Genomic DNA, 17,954 nt, shown 5'->3' on the forward strand with positions numbered 1-17,954 from the left:
TCTCCCACCCTTTTCTCTTTATCCCCTTTTAAAAAAATTATTTCCCGGTGAAATCCACCGGGGGGGGGGGGGGGGGGGCTGTTACGCCACTGAAGATAATATACAGAAAGAAACGATTAAATCACGACTAACATGACAATTAAAAAGAAAATAAACAAATGAAATAATAGGCCTAATAATAAATCGTCTAAACTAAATATCAGGACAATATAAGCTCAACTTTTGATTAATTTCTAACCAACAATGTCTTAACCAACAAAATTTACCAAAAGATAAGAGTACGTTTTTTTCCCCTCTAAGTTTATTGCTTTTATTACCCAAAAAAAGACAAAAAAAGAGAAAAAAGAGAAAGAAATAGAAAGTAAAACTCTACCCCCCACATTTGGCTGGATTTTTTATTTGATATACCTAAAGATTTTAGTAGGGTTATTTTGTTTAAGATGTAAAATGCATACAGTATATATGGTGTCGAAAAGCTATCCTAAACTTTTATAAATATATATATTGTTTTTTTTTTTTTTTTGGGGGGGGGGGGGGGGGGAGGAGTACGTCAGCTTTTGGCGGGATTTCACTTTTCTTTTTTGCTGAAAGAAGATGTGAAAAATCCCGCCACAAGAGGGTGGTATACAATTTAATTGGCAATAGTTTTGATTTCAGCATCATGTCCTGTAAGGATGCTTACATTGTTATCATGATTTTGATGAAAATCATTGTGATTAAGAATTTAAACATTAATATGAATATTTGATTGTATTACACATATTCTATTGTTATCATGCATATTTAACATTTTTATAATCATTGTTCTATCATTATTGCCATTATCAATTTTCATTATCCTTATTATTCATTGGCAGATCGAGGGGGGGGGGGCATATTTTATGTAAATATGCCATTTTATCACAAGTGTGCCCCCCCTTTTGAGAGCGAGGACTTTTTTTTTTGCTTGACAAATTTTCCGTGGATGAAATGACCTTGAATTATGGGTGAAATCTTTTTTTTTTTGGCTTGTCAAATTTCCCTTGGGAAAATGTGCCCCCCCCCCCCCTTGGAAAATCCTGGATCTGTTCCTATTATTATAATTATCCATCAGTTGAGTTTAATCAGATCGAAACTCTTTGTAAGACAGACCCCTGATCTCATTGAATCAGAGTCATCTCACATAGAATTAATTCTATTAAAGGGGAAGTTCAACTTGACAAAAAGTTAATTGTAAAAATAGCAGAAAAATAGTACGAAAAAAAGGTGAAGGTTTGAGAAAAATCTGTCAAATAATAAAAAAGTGATTAGAATTTAAATCATTTGATATGTGACGTCATAGGCGAGCGGCTTTTCTACATATCGTATGGTATAAAATCAATAAAAATTCATTTTCTTAGGAAATTTAAAAGTGTTTTACCGTATCAACAAATATATTTCACACTCATTCTTATAAAGAAAACAAGGGTAAGTCATCTCAAATCATTTTAAAAATTTAAATTTATGCATTTTATATTACAGAACATGTGGGGGAGCTGCTCGTTTAAGACGTCACGAATCAAAAACTTACGATTCTAATAACTCTCTTAATCTTTAATGGATTTTTCTCAAACTTTCCCCAATATTTAGATTATTTTTTCTGATAGCTTTAAAACAATTTTTTTTTCAGGGTGAACTTTCCCTTTAATTCACCAAAGTGACCCATCAATCCCTGGTACCCCTGAGTCTAGACTTATGATAAAAACAAACATCCAACAATAACACACATTTGTCTCATACATGGTTTCATTCAAATCTGAATTTAATCATCTCTTCATGATGCAAAAATATAGATAAAATATTTCATCTCCTATATAAATAGAAAAATATATCTGGCAATAAATATTCAGTCTTGCTATAATGATTCCATTAATTACACGCAAAAATAAATTATCAACTCACAGTTGTTTCTCAAATGGTTTCATTCAAATATGATTTTTATTCTTGACTTCATGATAAAAAAATATAGACTAAATATGTATTCTATCTCCTCTCTAAATAATTAAAAATCTAGCAAGAAATGTTCCGTCACACACACACACACACACACAAATCCACACTAACACACACTTGTTTCTTGTATGATTCCATTCAAAGATAAATTAATTTCATGATGTAAAATATATATGCTAAATGATTTTTTGCTATCCACTATAAATAATTAAAAAAACATGCCTGGCAAGAATTTTTTTCGGGTCTCGTTTTAACAATTACATTCATTGAAGATGATCAGCTGCTTTGGAAATTATTCATTATATTGCTCCAATAAAATATATTCTTACTTTCACAAAAAAAGTAAAATAATGCTGAATACTTCAATACCCGCCTTTTTCAAAATTATTTCTTCACAAGCAAATAATCTTATTGAAGACTTTATGCCGGTATCGGCAAATCTAAAATAATCCATACACATATTATTTGCAAGAATTTTTTCCAGATATCATATCGGTTGTTGGCTCAGTCGGTAACGCGTCTGCCTGTCGAACCAAAGATCGTGGGTTTGAGTCCACCCAGGGCGGATGACTGAAGCCAGTGCGTTGTGTGTAAACGTCTCTCCCATGTTTCATAGATGCAGGCTATGTTACAATGGAAAACACTCCATCCCTCGGATAGGACATTAAATGGAGGCCCCGTGTAGAGGAGAGTCACCACCTTTGCACGTTAAGAACCCACTGCACTATTCATATAAGAGTAGGGGGAAACCCCTGTGTAGTGGTCCACCTGCATTCCCCCCAATCAGTTATATCGGGAGGAGAGACCTGCGGGTCATAGTGATTCAGTTCGCTTTTCGCCTCCCAGGCACAGGTGACGCCAAACAAAAATAATATTTCTAAATAGCATCAATACATTCATTTTGAAAGGATTGGGTAATTTTTTCAAATCAAAACTTGACAATCAGAAATAAAGATAACTAATAATAAAAAAATAAAGATATGCTGTAATTTTATTGAAATGATAAATAACATCAATGATTATTTGTTATTTTCACTGCCATGTAATATAATATCAACTGCATTCATAATCATTTTCTTTTCCGAAAATGAATTAATAACTACTGACGCATTTTGTCACCATGATTCCAATAAGTCAGTTAATTACTATTTTCTTTTCTAAAATATTTTTCTTCAAAGATTCCTTTACCTTCATTAAAAACAAACATTGATTGAAATTATAATCATTTCCCCCTTATCAGTTTATTATTATTATTGTAGCCTAATAATAGCAGAGTTTCTTCATTTCTTTTCCTCTACGATTTTTCTGTTTATCACCAAGTATCACCATATTCAATTTTAACAAGCCTTTTTTATGTTTCTTCAATACTGTAGTAAATCCCTTATTCTAGTCACAGCAGTTTATTATAAGAGCGATTCATCAATTTCTTTTCCTTAATGATTTGTTTGTTCATCAATGCAGTATCATCATATTCAGATAGCAATCTCTTTATTTTAGTCCTCTGATGCAGCCTGGTCATTGCCTGTTAGCAAATGAAACAAACATTCAATTAGCATACACAGGGTCTGTTTCATAAAACTTGTCATTAATTGCAAGTTACAAGTTATGTAATAAGCTACTGAAATGATAGCATTTGATCGGACGAGAAATACATTATGAGTGAATTCCAGCAGTCATTATTGACTACGCACTTAATGATGTGTCACCAGGGGGGTGTTTCACAAAGATTTAAGTGTGAATTAGAGTTGCACTTATATATGCATATATATATATATGCACTTATACATGCATAGCTGCATGCGGTATAAAAGACATTACGGCACTGGTCAGATCAGATCACAGGACGCGCACTACTGCATACTGATCAGTAAGATTGAGCATTGCATATCGTGTATGCGTCGACATCAAAGTGCGACTCTTAAGTCGTACTTAAATCTTTGTGAAACACCCCCTAGGTATTGCATTAAAGCCTAAACAGCTTAAAAAGCAAATAGATTTTTTTCACCAACTGAATCAAGAGGCATTTCAGATATGAATATTAATACTATAAATTAGACAAAGACTGTTAACTTTGATTTGTTAATTCAATATCAATACAATTGTCAAAACGGTGTATTTTCAATTGGTCTAATGCCAATTCATCCAATCACAAACTCGTCTAATATCACTTGGTCTACCATCAGTTCGGCCACTATCCACATGGTCTAATTGCCATTTCGTCACTCACGATTTCGTCTAATAACTTGTTGGTCTAATAGCCATTTAGTCCATGTAACATTTGGTCTAATTGGCCGAGGTAGGAATTTATTGGGTGAAATGAATGAAAATAGAATGGGTATTACACGAACTGTTTATGAGACGAAGTGGTCATAGATGCACTGGTGAGTAGATGAAGTGATGATCGGATCAAATGGTTATTGGACCAAATGGTTGTTAGACGAAATGATGGACGGAATGGCATTAGACTAAATGAAATGAGTGGACGAGTTGGCAACAGATGATTATACATATACATTTACTTGGGAAGGAAAAATCATAACAGCTGCCAATTTGAGGATCAAATGCAGCATGCAATCATTAATAAAGTTGTGTCCCTGTCCGGGACCCAAACCCACCAAGCATATTTTGTCCGGCATCTGAGGCATTATCTTCGGCAGCTTTCTTGATTCCTGAGTTAGGTCGCGACCTCTGTTTCGAGGTTGCAGGTTGACTGGGAGGTCGAGGGGTCAGGGACTCCTTGATCTTAGGCATAGTGGCAGCAGGCTTCTGGTCATCAACCGGCTCTTCTGAGAAGTGGTGGAGAAATAAGAAATACATATTTGAGGAAGGGTCCATTTTCTCTTGAACTGGATTGAAAGGTGACACATGTTACAAATCAAAGTTAGGACAAGCTGTGCTATGGACCTTGCGAATCATCCCCCCCCCCCCCCCCCCGGGTTCAAGTGAGGAATGGCCAACCTGGCTGTCTTAATCGCCTACGGTCTGGAACAGGACCGTGCAAAGTCCTTATTCAGAAATGGGGCTTCAGCAGGGATGGAGGCGCTGCCTGCGACTATGGGGAGAGAATCAGACGAGGCAACATCTTGTGGTCTGCCCCCTCCTACCAGAGCTGTGCACTGCCAAAGATCAGGGCCCCGTCTTTCAAAGAGTTACGATTGATCCAATCAATTGCAACTCTATGGAAATCCATCAGTGTCATAATTTTTTCAACAGGAAATTTGCACAATGTCCTGTTTGAACAAAGAGAAGCGCAGTGAATGCATGAATATACATCATAGCTAGAAAATATTTTGGACACACATGCATAATAGATGTTGATGCAGACCTGCCAACCTCTGGGAATGAAAAACTGTATTCTGTGATAAAAAAACTGTATTTTTCCCAAAAAAAGTGTATTTCATAATAAAATGCTTGGCGCATTCGCTCGTCGCGGCGCTCAAGCTGCATGCAAGCTAAAATGCGCACTGCTCTTGCAGATGAAATAAACAACATTAAAACATGTGTATATCTTCACCCTGGTTTGAACAAAATGATTGAAAAAAAAAACAAGTTACCTGAAATTACATTGATCTAATAACCATATTTGTGCACGTTTTATGAAATAGAGACATATAGAGATTATTTTTCTCAATAAATTACGATTTAGTTTTAATTTTTATTATTTTTTTATTATTTTTTTTATACAAGAAACGTATTTTTCAAAGAAAAAAACGTACTGCCGTATTTTTGTTGCAAAAACGTACTAAATACGGCTAAAACGTACTACTTGGCAGGTCTGTTGATGTTGCTGGCCATCCATAATTGTGATTGATTGGATCGATTGCAACTCTCTGTGAGACGGGCCCCTGGAGTCTTGTACCCTCCACTGGACAGGAATTGTTTAGTGCCCCGAGAAGATGAAGAATAAGTTAGGAAAATAATTTCAAAGAGCATGATCCCATGCCATGACCTAACTTGTTTGTACCAATGATAGTCAAAAGCACAGGAGTCTACATACTGTGTAATTCATCTAACTGAAGAGCAGTCACAATTTGAGATACCCAGGGTCCGTTTCATAAAGCTGTTCGTAATTTAAGAGCGACTTTAAGAACGACTGGTGATCGTTTTTACGCTCTAAACCATCGCCAATGAATCTACCATTTACCACAAGAAAGGATCACCAGTCGTTCTTAAAGTCGCTCTTAACTTACGAACAGCTTTATGAAACACCTACCTGCTATTTCCAATATATTTTCCATTGTTTTATCGAAAGGTATATGAATCAAGACTACTCTACAACACAAAAGCTTACTATAAGATCCATTCTGTGTAATTAATAACAATAATATGCAAAATTTATATAGCACTTAATACAAGCACTGCATACTATTACCCCAGCTTCAGCACGGCAATCCTGATCGGACGCACGAGGAATTCCTTCCTACCGGTTATCCACTTACTACACCTGGGTGGAGAGTGGCAATTGTAGGTAACGCCTTGCCAAATTACTACTTTGTACCTGTTGCTTGTTGGGTACCGCTGGATTTCTTCTTCCCGACTTTCTCCTTGCTGGATCTTTTGTTAGTCACGCTCTCCGTAGACAGGCGCTCCATCCGGTTTTCTTTCTCCAGGGATGCCCGACGCGGCAGCAGCCTTTCGTTGGAGCTACGATGATTGACAAGAACCGAAGAGCTACCTTTGGAGGTTGGAAGGGTTGGGTTTGACACGGCTGCAGAGGAAAAGGAAGATAGAGGATTACCGTCAAGGGCTAAATATTTAGGCAATCAAGATTAAAATTGTGATAACAATTGACTTGTAAGAAAAAAAAAATTGTTTGTTCTATTTTTTTTCTTCCTTTTTTGCTTTTCCTCCATCACCTCCTGCTTCATCATCCTAATCAGTCTATTCCTCCTCACTCTCTTCCTCCCCCTCTCTCTCTTTAGTGTTTTCCATAATCATCATCATCATCACTCCTTAGTTGAAGCATTTGCACTGGTTACCAGTTGACAAGAGAATTTCTTACAAAGTTGCACTGTTAGTTTATAAGTGTATGCACAAAATGGCACCCGAATACATCTATAGTTTACTTAGATCACCACACCGGCCACATTACAGACTTCGTTCTAGTGAAGACACTACAATTTTACACATTCCTAGAGTCGTTTCAAAAGGGGGGGGGGGGAAGCTAGTTTTGATTTTTGCGGTCCCAAATTATGGAATAGTTTGCCAATTCACCTTCGATTATGTACTTCTGTTAAATCGTTTTAAAAACATTTGAAAAAATACTAATTTTTGTTGTAGTGTAATTGTAATATTGGAGAGCAATTTGTATAAAGTGCATAGAGCAATTTTAATTGATTATGCGCTATATAAGCAGACCTGCCAACCTCTGGGAATGAAAAACTGTATTCTGTGATTAAAAAAACTGTATTTTTCCCCAAAAAAGTGTATTTTATAATAAAATGCTTGGCGCACTCGCTCATCGCGGCGCTCAAGCTGCATGCAAGCTAAAATGCGCACTGCTCTTGCAGATGAAAGAAAAAAACATTAAAACATGTGTATATCTTCACCCTGGTTGGAACAAAATGATTGAAAAAAAAAAAAAGTTACCTGAAATTACATTGATCTAATAACCATATTTGTGCACGTTTTATGAAATAGAGACATATAGAGATTATTTTTCTCAATAAATTACGATTTAGTAAAAAAAAACTTTAAATACGGCTAAAACGTACTGGTTGGCAGGTCTGTATAAGTACCAATTTATCATCATCATTATCATCATCATCATCATCACCACCACCACAACCACCACCATCACCACCATCCTCAGCATCAATATCATCATCATCAACATCAAAACCATCATCATCATCATCATCAACATCATTAGTCATCACCACAATCATCTTCATCACCCTAACCACCATCCTCAGCATCAACATCAAAACCATCATCATCATCAACATCAAAACCATCATCATCATCGTCATCATCAACATCAAAATCTTCACCATCATCATCTTCACCAATTCATATTATTCTTATCATCATCAACCTACCTTGAGTTCCAGATGGTTGCCTGACTCCACGATGACCCGACTGAGTGGAACCCGACGGCTTGATACCAGAGGGAGGTCTAGGCGTGATCACGCTACCACGGCTCCCGTGCTTGGTCCTGGAAGTCCGCGACATTCCAAGCTCTGTCGCGCTGATCAGACTGGCCTGATTGCGAGACGCACGTCTGCTGGAGGAGGTCGACTTGGACGGCTTGGTGGGAAGGATTTGATATCCACTTACTGAAAGACCAGCAGAGCTTCCGTACGCACTCTTGACCTAAGGGGGGGGGGGGAGGAATTCATTAATAAATATAATAAATATCATTTATGAGAAGGCAACGATTATCTAGTTACCTATCTGATGGCACAATATGTATAACGATGGCGCAATATGTATAGCTCCAGCTGGTAAAGGCGCTTGGTGCATTCAAAGAATTAATCCTACCGCATACCCGTTTACCTCACCTGGGTTGAGTGCAGCATAATGTGGATCAATTTCTTGCTGAAGAAAATTACATCATTAGAAAGGGGTACACAAAGTGACAGCCAATCCAAGTTACAGTTGGTCAGTCTTGCCATAATAACATTTTGTGTGTGGAAGTGTAAGCGTGTCAATATAAGATACTTTATTATGCATTATAATAATAATAATAATAATAATAATACATATGATTTATATAGCGTCTTTTTCATTTTGATTAAATGCTCAAGGCGCTTAAATTACAAAAATGTCTGTCTTATACATGTATGCTTCCTGTTCAAAGATCAAGGATTCACTAAAAAAAAAAATGCTATAGTATAAACACTTTGCAGGAGAGGTATTCTTTAGATAGGGGTATACAATCAAAGGTACAAATGGGCAGTTTTGCTGTAATCACATGTTTAGGTGTGTAAGGGTGTCTAGATGAGGCATTTTACTATTATGTATCCTGTCTTATAAAGATCAGGGATTCCTGTTTGAAAAATTGCTAGAGAATACAAGCACAGGGACTGCCAGGAGAGGATGATTGCTTTCTAAAACTTCCAGGGAACAGAAGCAAAACTAGGACCCCAAGCCCTTGGGAATTGCTTGTAGAGAGCAGCATTTGTGGAACTCAAGAACCCAAAGAAACAACGAGAAGAAAGTAAGCGGGGAGTGACTGTCCACGCTAATGCTCCAATCATTGTTGCATACTAACCTTGCCAGCTGACTGGCTCGACACGGTAGACTTCCTACGCGGGGAAGAAATCCGCTTGTGGTTGGACAGCCCCGCCCGACTGTTCCGCACAGATGCTGGAGCCTTAGGACTCAGGGCACCGTGCCTCCCTTTCTCTGAGGTGGACGTCACCGATTTGACTGTCTTAGATCCTGCAGGTGTCAACGAATGACCAGTAATGGTCATAGAATGGGACCCTGAGGGACTCCGATCTGATGGCGGCCTCACCGTCGGGGGCATGGGCCGTTGACTAGCCTGAGAAGCGCAGCTTCCCGACTGACTAGGCACCCCGTATGCTCGGCTAGAAGATGACGAGCTTGGTGTTCGTGGGGACTGCAGCTGGCTCGTACGGATAGAGGGAAGACGGTCGGGTGATTTGGCGCCGCTGTCGGTGTTTGAATTGTTGCTGTCGTTCTCGACTTGCAGCGGGCGTTCTGGTGGAGTCTCGGGATTTGAGGGATCTTTAGCGTGCGGATCATCTTCAGATGCTTCAGCTGCAAGACATGAAAATTAAATCAGGAATTACAAAGACTAACAATTATTGTATTTCAAATTGACCGTGATAGGTTAAATATATTCATTTAGGGTTTTAGGCCCAAATTCACAAAGTTTCTTTTGATTCTGTGATTTGAATCTATAGCTAATGCAAATATCTTGCATTAATTATGCTCAATTGGTAAATGGTGTTGAATTTTTACCTGATTACTAAGAAAGCATGACGCTTGTAAGCAAGCAACCAGAGGACTGACGGCATAAGGTCCTCTCCAAGGGACTTAGTAATTAGGATAAATGCTTTACCAAAGGGCAGTAGCGCACCAATTGGAAATTGAACCCAAGTCACTGGAACCTAAAACCCCCGCTCTAACGACTGGGCTACTGCGCCTCCCAATGCAGCAAGTATATTGAGAACGCATTAAATAATGAATGCACTCTTTTTTAAGAGCATGCTAAATTGATGTTTTTTACTAAGGGTAATCGCAATAATTAGTTCACTGTTTTGAACGAAGGACCCCAGCCTACATGCGGGCTCCACCTCTAACGACTTAAGAAAATAAAATTGATGTTTGAGAGGACTTGCATTCAAGTGAGGCTCCACGTACCTTGTTTTTCCTCTTGAACTTCCTTTTCACCTGGAACCCCATCGGTATTCTCAGCTGATTCGGTGTTTTCATCTGCACCTTTAGTCTCCGGCTCAGGTGTTTCTTCCTCAGGGGCGTGTCCATCAGTTTCCAAGGCAACAGAGCTCTCATCTTAAGGAGTTAAAAAGTTGGAGAGGAAACCACATAATAAACTAGAATAACCATAAAAGACTGAATTGCACAGGGTAAAAACTTACACAAAAACCTCTAAATATGTTGGTAATGGATTCACATTTTTATTATATTTATTTATTATTTTTTTTTTTCTCTCTCTCTTTGTAAACTGTGTAAGCCCTTTCCCTGTTGTACGGTAATCAGGGGGATACATTGTGATAGGCCAATGGCTTTCTGTCTTTCCCCCACATCCGCCGTACAGCGGAAATCATTGTTTTTTTTTATTGTGTTTAACTATCTATTTATGACTACTTATACTTTATACTTGTCAATATCTGTTCTGTTGTATGAGAATTTTATTTGTATTTATGTATTTTTGTGAATTTTAAAGAGGTGTGAAATAAATGAATCTGTAATCTGAAACATTACCATGTGGAACCGCCAAGCCCCCCAAATCAAAGTCAACTCGATATTAAAAAACCGATTTATACAAATATGGGACCAAAATTACTCGAGTTTGAAATTTGAGTTATGTTCAGGGGAACTCTTTCTGCATAAAAACCTATAAATGAGTTTGTTATGGATTCACATTGACCATGTGGAATTGCCAAGTCCACGAAATCCAAGTCAACTCGACACTGAACCGATATAAATACAAATATGGGACCAAATTTACTCGAGTTTGAATTTTGAGTTATGTTCAGGGGAAATCTTTCTGCATAGAAACCTCTAAATGAGTTACTTTGTAATGGATTCAAATTTACCATGTGGAATTGCCAAGTCCACAAAATCCAAGTCAACTCGATACTGAACCGATATAAATACAAATATGGGACCAAAATTACTTGAGTTTGTATTTTGAGTTCTGTTCAGAAGAACTATTTCTGCTTTGGCGGCTAATCTCGAGTCTACAGGTTTTTTTCTTTTCTTTTGTGACATTACCTGTTGCTTTTGTAATCTCATTTTCAGCAGAAGGAACTCCAGCCTCATCTGTGGTGGCCATTTCCATGACAAAAGCTTCGGCCTTGGTATCTGATTCCATGACAACAGCCTTCTCTTGCTGATCAGTAGGTGGCGCTTGCTTTTCTTCTGTAAAAATGAATAGCAATACCCCATTTAATTATGATGATAATAATTATAATAATAGCTGGATTTATTAAGCGCTTTTTGCCCAAGGATACAGAGCGCTGCTATTATTACCCCAGCTTTAGCTGTGCTGCCAAATAGGGGCTGAAGTATTCAAGGAATATCTGCCTACCGGGTACCGATTCACCTCACCTGGGTTGAGTGCAGCACAAAGTGAAACACTCACCAGGTAGTCCCTGTACAAAGCCTATGGGAATCACAGCATTCAGTATTCAAAACACATTTCTTACTAGACCTGGTGGGTGTTTCATAAAGCTGTTCGTAAGTTAAGAGCGACTTTAAGAACGACTGGTAAACCTTTCGTGTGGTAAATGGTATGTACCAAAATGTCCATTGACGATGGTTTAGCACGTAAGAAAGGTCACCAGTCGTTCTTAAAGTCGCTCTTAACTTACGAACAGCTTTATGAAACGGCCCCCTGGAACCATTTATTTTTTCGTCCTAAAATGAAGATGAGTGCAATATTGGCCTAACGAGTGTCATATTTATGAAATACCATCCAATATAATCACCATCGCTATTATATCATTGTTCTCTAGACCATGCACTGCACCACAAAAATGAACAGCATTGTTTTGTACCTAAGTCTGTGGGTAACTAGTCATATTTCTGTGAATCATTCAATACGCTCTGTTATTGCAGTCAAATCAGACAGACCAAAACACGGTTTTAACTCATTGGAGACGGACCCTGCATATATGCGTAGTTTCCTTCAGCAAGAAATTTATCCACATTGTGCTGCACTCAACCCAGGTGAGGTGGATGGGTACCTGGCAGGAATTTATTCCTTGAAATGCCGAGCGCTGGAAAATCTGCTTGAGCTTCAGCCGGGGTAATAATATCCAAGTCCTTTGGAAGCGAATAGAGACGTTATTCATAATGTGTTATGCGCTATACAAGAACTGACTATTATCATTATCATTATTATGCAGACTGGAGTCTATGAAAAACGTGTGTTATAGCAAAACCATTGGCCCGAATTCACAAAGGTGGTTTTGAAAACCATCGGTTTAAGTCATGGTTTATGCAGATTTCCTGTATAGATTAAGCTTATTTTCCACATATATAAAAAAAAAAGTCCAATGCTGATGCGCTCTTTTGTCACAGTGCACCAAATTGATGCCTGGTTGCCATGGTTAAGTACCCTATTTTATTTACGAGTGCACTGTTTGGAGAGTGGACTCATGAATAAAATAGCGTGGATAACTAGGGCGACAGGCGTCAATTTGGCGCACTATGACAAAAGCGCGCATCAGCATTCATTTTGACATTGTTTAATATACGTGGTAAATAAGCGTAATTCATACAGGAAATCTGCATAAACCATGGGTTCAACCGATGGTTTTAATAACCACCTTTGTGAATTCAGGCCATTGAGTCTCCAAAGGGTTAATGCACCAATGAAAGCCTCTATCCAGATAACACTCACCTTCATCCTCTCCTGCAGGCGCATCTTCTCCCGTTGCCAAAGCCTCGGAACTGGCTTCCTCGACACCTTCCCGAACCGGACCATCACCTTTCGGATTCTCTGTATCAATGACCACCTCATCGTCATCATCGTCATCATCGAGGGTTGGATCTTGGAGCATCGCAGGAATGGGCGTCTTGGGTCGGTGGGAGGCGTAGATACTCTCTCTCCTGGCTGGAGGTTCGATGGTCTTCGATGTGAAATGGACGCTGGCGCCGTGATGAATGCTAGAGCCGCGTTGGATGCTGGAATGTTGGAAGTTGCTCGAGTCTTGGTGCAGGCCGACAGAGGAAGGTTGGCTTACCTCACCTGACATCATTAATGATAAAAAAAAATCCTTATTTCATTGTTTGAAACAAAAATCAGAAACAGAAATTCTCAGAAAATTTGTTTTGCCCGATTAATTGTGGGCCTGGCAGCCACTGTGATGTAGCTCTATCCTATGTGCCAAACAGGGTAGCAGCAACTCCCAGCTTTTAACACCTTTTGGTCTAACGCGGGCCACGCGGGCGGGGTTTGATGGTGATGGTGGGTGAGGGGGGCGGGGGGGGGGGGGGTAAGGTGTTGAATTCAAATACATGCACCATTTATTATTACATGGTAGGTAAAAAGATCTGTATTAGAATGTTTTCTTTCGGACACATGTAATTAACAAACATTTTCAAAAGTTTCTGTTCAATTTCCCATTTAAAGCTAAATTACAGTAGTTGCAGTAAAACACTAATTTCGTGAGAAAGTCTGTAAAACCAAAGTTAAGTATGACTATATCATCGTGGATCTAGATCTGGTACAGTTACATAAACTGAACTTTGTGAAATCATAAAATCTAAGCTGAAATACGATCACACTGAAGATCGCCAACACATATAGGCACACGTGGGACAGTGTATTATTATTGCTGGAATAAAGACCCGACGGAAGTGACCGAATCCGCGCTTATTTTGCTTTTTTCTCAGCAATTACACAATTTTTTCCAGAATCCTTTGGCACATATTTTTTATTCATACAAACAGACACTTGGGTGGTCATTATATTAGATTCTGTAAAAAGTCATTTTGAGATCGTTACCAGAACTGGAATTTACCTTTAAAAAAAATCTTACAGTCATAATTTTATTTTGTTATGGTGATGTATTTGATATATTTTTTTAAATAATGTAATACCCGAACTGTTCATATGATGAATGTACATTTGAATGTTTTTATTAAATGGAATGAATAAACAAATTGAATTAAATTGAATTAGACTGATAGTTGTTATTGCCATAATGGGAGGTTGGCTTTACTAATTAACTAATGACTACTGGGCAGAATAGCAGAAAAGTTTGACAAGATTTTCATGATGGTAACTTGCCTTCAATTTTAAGTAACGTGGTAACAATGTTCAACTCGACAGCTCATAAAAATAAAGTTGACACTGAATGAAAAACTACCATTACAATCCTTCATACTGTCAGTCACCTTCCCCTATAAGATATCTAAAGGGAATATTACAAAATATGGGGGGGGGGGGGGAGGAAAGGAAAGAAGATGGATAAGAGTAGTCTGTATGTCCCCTTCCCCTCCATGATATTTTAAAGAAATGATTGATAAATATGGGGAAAAAGAAGAAAGGGAAATATTGTTGAAGGAACGAGCCGTCTCGACAATGGTCGGTTGTGAAGGTAATATAATACCAGTGGTTTTTTAAGAGACATGAAAATGAAATCATTTACAAGCCGTCTCCCGGCCCTTGTTCAACCCAAGTATTCTGTGACTTACTGCTAGGTGTTTCCTCGGGTGCCTGTGTACCATCTGACAAAGCCCCGGCTGTAAATCTCTCAATGCTCTTCTTCGATGACCGCCGACTAGCCGGTTCCGACGAGCTTTCGTGAGACGGGATGCTGGCGCTGGACTTGCGTGTCCCGGAAAAGACATGGCTGATGCGAGAGAACAGCCCGCTCAGCCCGCCCGAAGACTTCACCTTCTTCGATTTCCGACCCTTGCGGCTTTCGCCGTCCTCTCCGGAGCTGCTATCGGCGAGGTTCGGGGAGGCGTCGACAGAGTGCGTGGAGACCTCGCGCCTTGTGCTTTCTCTCTCTGCGGAGAGCGCCCTCTCTTGTGCCTCTTCAGCCGACTTGGATGATGGAATAACCTGTTGCTCAGTATGATATGAAGTGGTAGCTTTCGGACTCTCTTCCGTTGCTGATACTGCAGCATCTGCACCACCTGTGCCATCAGCATCCACCAAGGTATCCTGATGATCACCATCAGACTTGGTAGATCTACCTTCTGAGGTCTTTGCTGAGTGGACACCTGTAAGATACAGTATACAAATAATGCACGTAAGCGCGTGCATGCAAGGCCAAATAATGAACGATGTGCGAGAAGAGCCAATGGATATAAGTACCGCACCGAGGTCCGCAGGACCGATTGTGGTATATCATTTGATGAGTCGAGCACAGAGTTCATTATTTAGGTCCTCTATGCACAAGAATGCTTACATTGTTTGTTTTATACAACCTCTCCCCCCTCCCCCATGTTACTGAGTTGCCCCAAATGCTATATTTGATCTTAATTCTAGATAATTCCAGACCTTGCACTATCCTGCACTCTACATCAGAGTGCAGGATGGTGCATTTTGGATGCCAAAGTGCAATTCGCTGAATATCATGTGATCCAATTTGGACCAATCAGATTACAGAACATTCTTGGGAGTTGTATACATGTAATACAAATTATCACCCGTATCAGACATCTGAGCTGGTCATTAACAAAGTCGTATTGCCCTGCATTTTCTGAATATCAGGAAAGGATAGGTATATTGTTTGTATTTTCCTCGGTCTCAATGCGTGTATTGACTTTGCACGCACAGACGACGCAAAATATACCTTTGTATTTTCCCTGGTCTCACATCCGGGCCTTTGAGGATGCGAATAAAGTGATACGCTCGATACGCTTCAAATGTTCCGCGCACCAACGATCTACGTCATAATAAAGACAACGCTGGATCTGGGCGCTTGCAAGTACGTCATAATGGTAAAGTGCAGAACCTAGACACTGATAGATCATGACACAACAGAACTCTATTCTTAAAAGATATCACTGTTATCATGATTTTTGCTCTAGATATCTGATTTGGATGATAATAAAAGTATTGACTGCCCTTCTTTCGGGGAACATCAAATATATTGCCCTTAAAAGACCCATATTGCCCTCGTCTAAAGACTCGGGCCAATATGATTCTTTTGCTGGCAATATATTTGATGTTCCCCTCAAGACCAGTCAATATTATACAAATATCTCTAACCAGCATGTTGTTAATGCGCTGCCCACTGAAACTACTTGGTCCTTTTACAAAGCCAAAGTTGATTACAGAATTAAAGGGATGGTCCGGGCTGAAAATATTTGTATCTAAATAAATAGAGTAAAATTCACAGAGCAAAATGCTGAAAATTTCATCAAAATCGGATAACAAATAACGAAGTTATTGAATTTTAGAGTTTATCAATATTTTGTGAAAACAGTTATTTGCACATCATCATGAGTATTCATTAGGTGGGCTGATGATTTCACATCCCCACTTTCCTTTCTCTTATGTTTGAATACATGAAATTATAAATGTTTCATTATTTCATACATGTGTAAATGATGTCTCCATTATGATGAAATAAGTTGTGGCAATAAATAACTAATACATTTAATCAGTTGTCAATCCAATTGTTTTAGTTCTTGGTAGAAAAATTTTGAAAAAAAACCACCTAATTTCATGTAATAAAATACAAAAGAACAAGTGCAGATATGACATCATCAGCCCACCTAATGAATATTCATAAAGACTTGCCTAGAACTGTGTCACCAAAATAATGCAAATCTTTAAAATTTCAATAACTTTGTTATCCGATTTTGATCAAATTTTCGGCATTTTGGTATGTGGATTTTACTCTATTTATTGAGACATAAATATTTCCTGCCTGGACCATCCCTTTAAAGCATCTTCACTCACACATGCACACAGGTATGGGAAGCAAGTGTGAAGTAGAACTCTCAAATGGTCTTTTAGTTATCATGAGAACAATATATTTTCAAAGCGTATGCTCACCTCTGTATCAACTAGGGATGCCAGTTGGAATTGATCAGAGGGCCTGAAAATCACCTAGAATACAATATTTTGTACACAAAAATGCTAAAACTATGGCCTGAAAATAAAGTGCCAGAGCCTGATCAACTTTCATACCTCCTTGATACCTTGATACCTCAAAATCTAATATGATGATATCAACTCATATAAAAATTCTTTGACTAAGTACGAGGTTGATCTGTCAAACACTCCTTTAGTTATTACAACAAAATCGAGACAGATGAATGGACAACCTGAAAACATGTCTTTGGCAACCATCTACGGGCAAGGGAGGCATAAAAATGCTGCTAAGGTTGACTCGATGATAAAGTAGTTCTCTAAAACCCAAGATAATCTTAGACATTGAATAGGAAATGCTTCCTTTTTTCAACGAGGTTTTGTTTCTATGGTTATTTGACAGATTCTAAAAGTATAAGACACTGACCATCATTACCAGGAGTGTCACTCGATTTCTTCTCAACTTGTTCTGGCTCGGCGTCAAGACCTGTCCTGGCCTGAAGTGGCTCGGAGGCAGGTGTGCCCTCAGCCTGGACCGACTCAGAAGCTAAAGTTGGCTCGGTGGCAGGAACTGTCTCAGTCTTGACCGGCTCAGTTGAAGGAGTCTCAGTCTGGACCGGATCGGGAGCAGGTTTGGGTCTCCTCTTGGTTGGCAGGTAACAAAGTCCCTCTGTTTCCTCCACGCCGACAAGAGCCTCGTCCGAATGCTTCTCCATGATGTCCTACAAGAGAACAGTTAGAGGGTCATGGGTTCAAATCCCAGCCA

General features: G+C 38.9%; 1 protein-coding gene across 3 annotated transcripts in view; it reads right to left on the reverse strand.

Annotated features, from left to right (window-relative positions):
* Positions 1–1,765: 1,765 nt before the first annotated feature.
* The window catches only part of LOC129263385 (mucin-2-like), a 46,720-nt gene continuing 30,531 nt past the window's right edge, over positions 1,766–17,954 (reverse strand). For 2 of the 3 annotated variants that reach the window (XM_064100884.1, XM_064100882.1), the window contains 10 exons: positions 17,616–17,910; positions 14,833–15,366; positions 13,034–13,381; positions 11,401–11,547; positions 10,306–10,455; positions 9,188–9,699; positions 8,013–8,286; positions 6,470–6,679; positions 4,587–4,757; positions 1,766–3,493 (listed from right to left, as the gene is read on the reverse strand). In XM_064100884.1, the coding sequence (XP_063956954.1) occupies positions 3,465–3,493; positions 4,587–4,757; positions 6,470–6,679; positions 8,013–8,286; positions 9,188–9,699; positions 10,306–10,455; positions 11,401–11,547; positions 13,034–13,381; positions 14,833–15,366; positions 17,616–17,910 (2,670 nt within the window). In that variant the 3' untranslated portion in view covers positions 1,766–3,464. Of the gene's footprint in view, positions 3,494–4,458; positions 4,758–6,469; positions 6,680–8,012; positions 8,287–9,187; positions 9,700–10,305; positions 10,456–11,400; positions 11,548–13,033; positions 13,382–14,832; positions 15,367–17,615; positions 17,911–17,954 lie in introns of those variants that run through there. The other variant, XM_064100883.1, reaches the window with a different exon arrangement.

The sequence above is a fragment of the Lytechinus pictus genome, chromosome 6, assembly GCF_037042905.1.
Source record: "Lytechinus pictus isolate F3 Inbred chromosome 6, Lp3.0, whole genome shotgun sequence".
In the NCBI taxonomy this organism is placed as follows: Eukaryota; Metazoa; Echinodermata; class Echinoidea; order Temnopleuroida; family Toxopneustidae; genus Lytechinus; species Lytechinus pictus.